The sequence below is a fragment of the Cricetulus griseus genome, chromosome 8 (genome assembly GCF_003668045.3).
Source record: "Cricetulus griseus strain 17A/GY chromosome 8, alternate assembly CriGri-PICRH-1.0, whole genome shotgun sequence".
NCBI lineage: Eukaryota > Metazoa > Chordata > Mammalia > Rodentia > Cricetidae > Cricetulus > Cricetulus griseus.
The window spans coordinates 15312496-15315627 of record NC_048601.1 but is presented as its reverse complement, the minus strand read 5'-3'; the positions used below and the strand labels follow the sequence as shown (position 1 = coordinate 15315627).

The following is a 3132-nucleotide window of genomic DNA, read 5'->3' as shown; positions in this document are numbered from 1 at the left end:
GACTCTAAAAAGAGAAGGGTTGAAGACAGAACACTATGCACAGTTATATTACATACTAAGTAGTCCCTTTGTACTTACAGAGGCTTCATACCCAGGACTGTCCAAGGACTTCTGAAACACCTGCTGTAGCTAAACTACCAAAACAAATACTGTTTCCACCTGTGGTTAGATGATATCAGCTAACCTTGATTCCATTTCCTTGTGGCACAACTTGTGTTCCCCCTTTCCTACTCTCCCACAGGAGACTTTTTAAAAGATTCTGCTCTCTGTGGCAGACAGAGGCTTATCCTCACAGGCTTCATGGCTGCCTACCCACTCACAGAAAACGATGTTCTCTGTCTGCCTCTCTAATTCCTTGCCTGAAGGTTCATGACCTCTGAGTTCCATGAACCTGTTTCCTCTCTAAAACCTAGCTATTATGAATTGAATTTTCTCTACAATGTGGAAAAGGATACCTGAGATGTTTTAGGGACCTCAATTCTCTGTACATTTATACTTACACCTCAGCCACCACAGCATAGAAAGAGAAGCCCGCCTTAACTTACTGTTTCCCAGAATCAAGACACATGAGTGGCCCGAGGGAAAAGCTATTGCTGTACTCCGAAAAACCATCAAACTAAGATTTATTTGTTGAGAGTTAAGATTCCAAGACTGGAAAAGAAGTGACATGACAAAAACGGTATATAGTAGCAGGAAGGTCACCACACTTTGCAGGGACTTTATGTGGGCCGCAGTGCTGACATCTCGGAATCCTTTGGCATTGTGCCGAATGTTCTTCAGATGTCTCCACAGGGAGAAGATGAGCAGGAGGAAAGTAATCAAGGTCACAGTGAAGGGGATGAGTGTGAACAGAGCATTGGTAAGTAAAAAGAGCCCATAAACGCTTAAAGTGTTATTTGAACTAAACCAGTAAGATGTGTTTACTTTAGGTCTATCAGTGACTATATTTATGACTATAATGTTTATAAACAAGATTATCAGAGATACCATCAATGTCACTGATACCACTTTTGTTGCTTTCCATTTGAGGGCAAGAAAAATGGAGTTTGAGAAAATGGCTATCTTGAGAAAATAAAAGATGCTGAGGCACGTAGCAAGCCAGACGCTGAAATGATTGGTCACTGTCCAGGAAGTAGGATGCATTCTTCTCACTATCCTCATTTCCAATGAAGCTGGGTCCAGTAATGTCATCAACAAACTTGTCATTAATGAAAGCAAAAAAGCAGTTCTGGAGATGGCCAGAGCAGTGAGGATTTGATCCACAGCAGAGATCTTTCCTCTCTTCACCCAGTCCAGGAGGTTCACCAGTGCCATGAATGCATTTACTAAGCTTCCAATGATGAGTTCCACAATTACAATAGTTATCAGTGTGACCTGTAGGATAGCGTTTATTATCACTGCCATGGTGCTGATTTCTTCTGCACTACCAAAGATGTGCTAATGCAGTCTTCTAGATTGCTGTGTCTGATTCTCAGCATTCTCACTTTCATGAACTCTCATAGTCAATGTCAACCAAGTACCAAAATTCACTAATGAGCTCACTTGTTTTCTCCAAAAAGAAGCTTTTGTTGTTGAATACAGCCCAGCTGCACTTCATCCCGACCCTCTGTGCCTGAAGTGTACTCCACAGTTGCTGGTGAAGGAAGCCTTGCCTTCCTACAAGCTGCCATGAAAATAAAATTATATTTGTTTGTTTTGTTTTGCCTCATCTATATTATAGTCTAGATACAGTTTTACTGAACAACTGATATTACAGACATATAACTCAGTCAGAAAACAAAAATCTGAACTCACATATAAAATAAGGAGTTCACAGAATACATCAAAATGCTGTCTACAAAGGACCCTATTCATGTTTTCCAAAATTCTTCCTATATATTATCAGTTACCTAATAAATGACAGAAACCTTATTCCTTAAACACTTCCTACTGAAGGTATTAATGATTTTACTTTTTGTAAGGTTATATAAATATAATAAATATAAATATAATTAATAAATAAGCTTGTATTATTTCTATCCAAGTCTTTATTCCTAACCCAAACATTCATTTTCAACATTTATTGTGTATCTACTTCATGATAGATGCTGTGATAGCTGGTGAGACATTGTGTAAAATTACTTCCAAATATACTTGAGGCAGTAGTAATATAAATGTTTTTAAATCTGTGACTATTGTATCTATGAGAAAAAGAAATAGACATTTTCCTACAGTGCCACAAAATAGACAAAGATCAAATGATTTTGTCTCCGTAGAAAGAATATTCACAACTCTCTGTTTCCTTTTATTAGTGCATCTGATATCCCTACCGACACCAAAGAATTTCAGATATTATCCATTTCTTTCACTTTGCATCAAGAGCTGTGCGACTAACCTAACTAAAGTATCGTGGTAGATGAAGGATGACCGCCTAGACTGTGCCTAGAAAATCTGGAGAATGGCTCGAGTCATCTTACCATTTCCCAAAATACAACCAAAAAAATCAAAGATAGCAGGAAAACATATAATAAACTTTCAGAAAGAGGTACATGATATACATGGATAAACATAGCCCAGCACTGAAGAGGCTAACATAGGAAGACAAGGCCAAAGCTAGTCTGAGCTGTGTGATGAGATATTGACTAACAACTGTAACATCAAAAAAAGAAAAAACCTTATGCACATGGTAGAAAGATGTGGTATTCCAGGATGACCACAACCATAGTCTCCTGGAAAACAAAACAAACAAACAAAAAACCCTTCAAGAGAGGTAAGACATGCTGGGGAGGTAAATTAGTCCAGCTATTGAAACATTTTAAGAGAAATTGCTAAGAAAAGAAAATAATAGAAACATAATCTTACCATCAATGTAAAAGCAAGTAGGTCCTCCTACTATAACTCCTTCCATGTAGCAAAAATGAGAAAGACAGAGGAATGCAAAACACTCTTGGGGTGGAGTTGTGTGGAGTGGCTGTTGCTACTGGAATTTCAAGTTCATTTTAAAAGAGACAAAGTTTGTGTCTGTTGGGAGAGAGTGCCACCAACCCTGAATACTTCCCTGAGCCAACTCCTAATCCTGCACCTTTCATTATATGTAGGAAACACTTGAGCTCCTACTGAGCAGCAGTTCCTAGGAAAGATGTTCTCTTCCAG

The 3132-nt window shown here is 38.4% G+C and overlaps 1 protein-coding gene across 1 annotated transcript; it reads right to left on the bottom strand.

Moving 5' to 3' along the window:
* Nucleotides 1-474: 474 nt before the first annotated feature.
* On the bottom strand, nucleotides 475-1404 carry LOC100773884 (taste receptor type 2 member 103-like). Its single transcript, XM_027429963.1, has one exon. The coding sequence runs from the start codon at nucleotides 1402-1404 to the stop codon at nucleotides 475-477; it is 930 nt and encodes a 309-aa protein (XP_027285764.1).
* Nucleotides 1405-3132: the final 1728 nt, after the last annotated feature.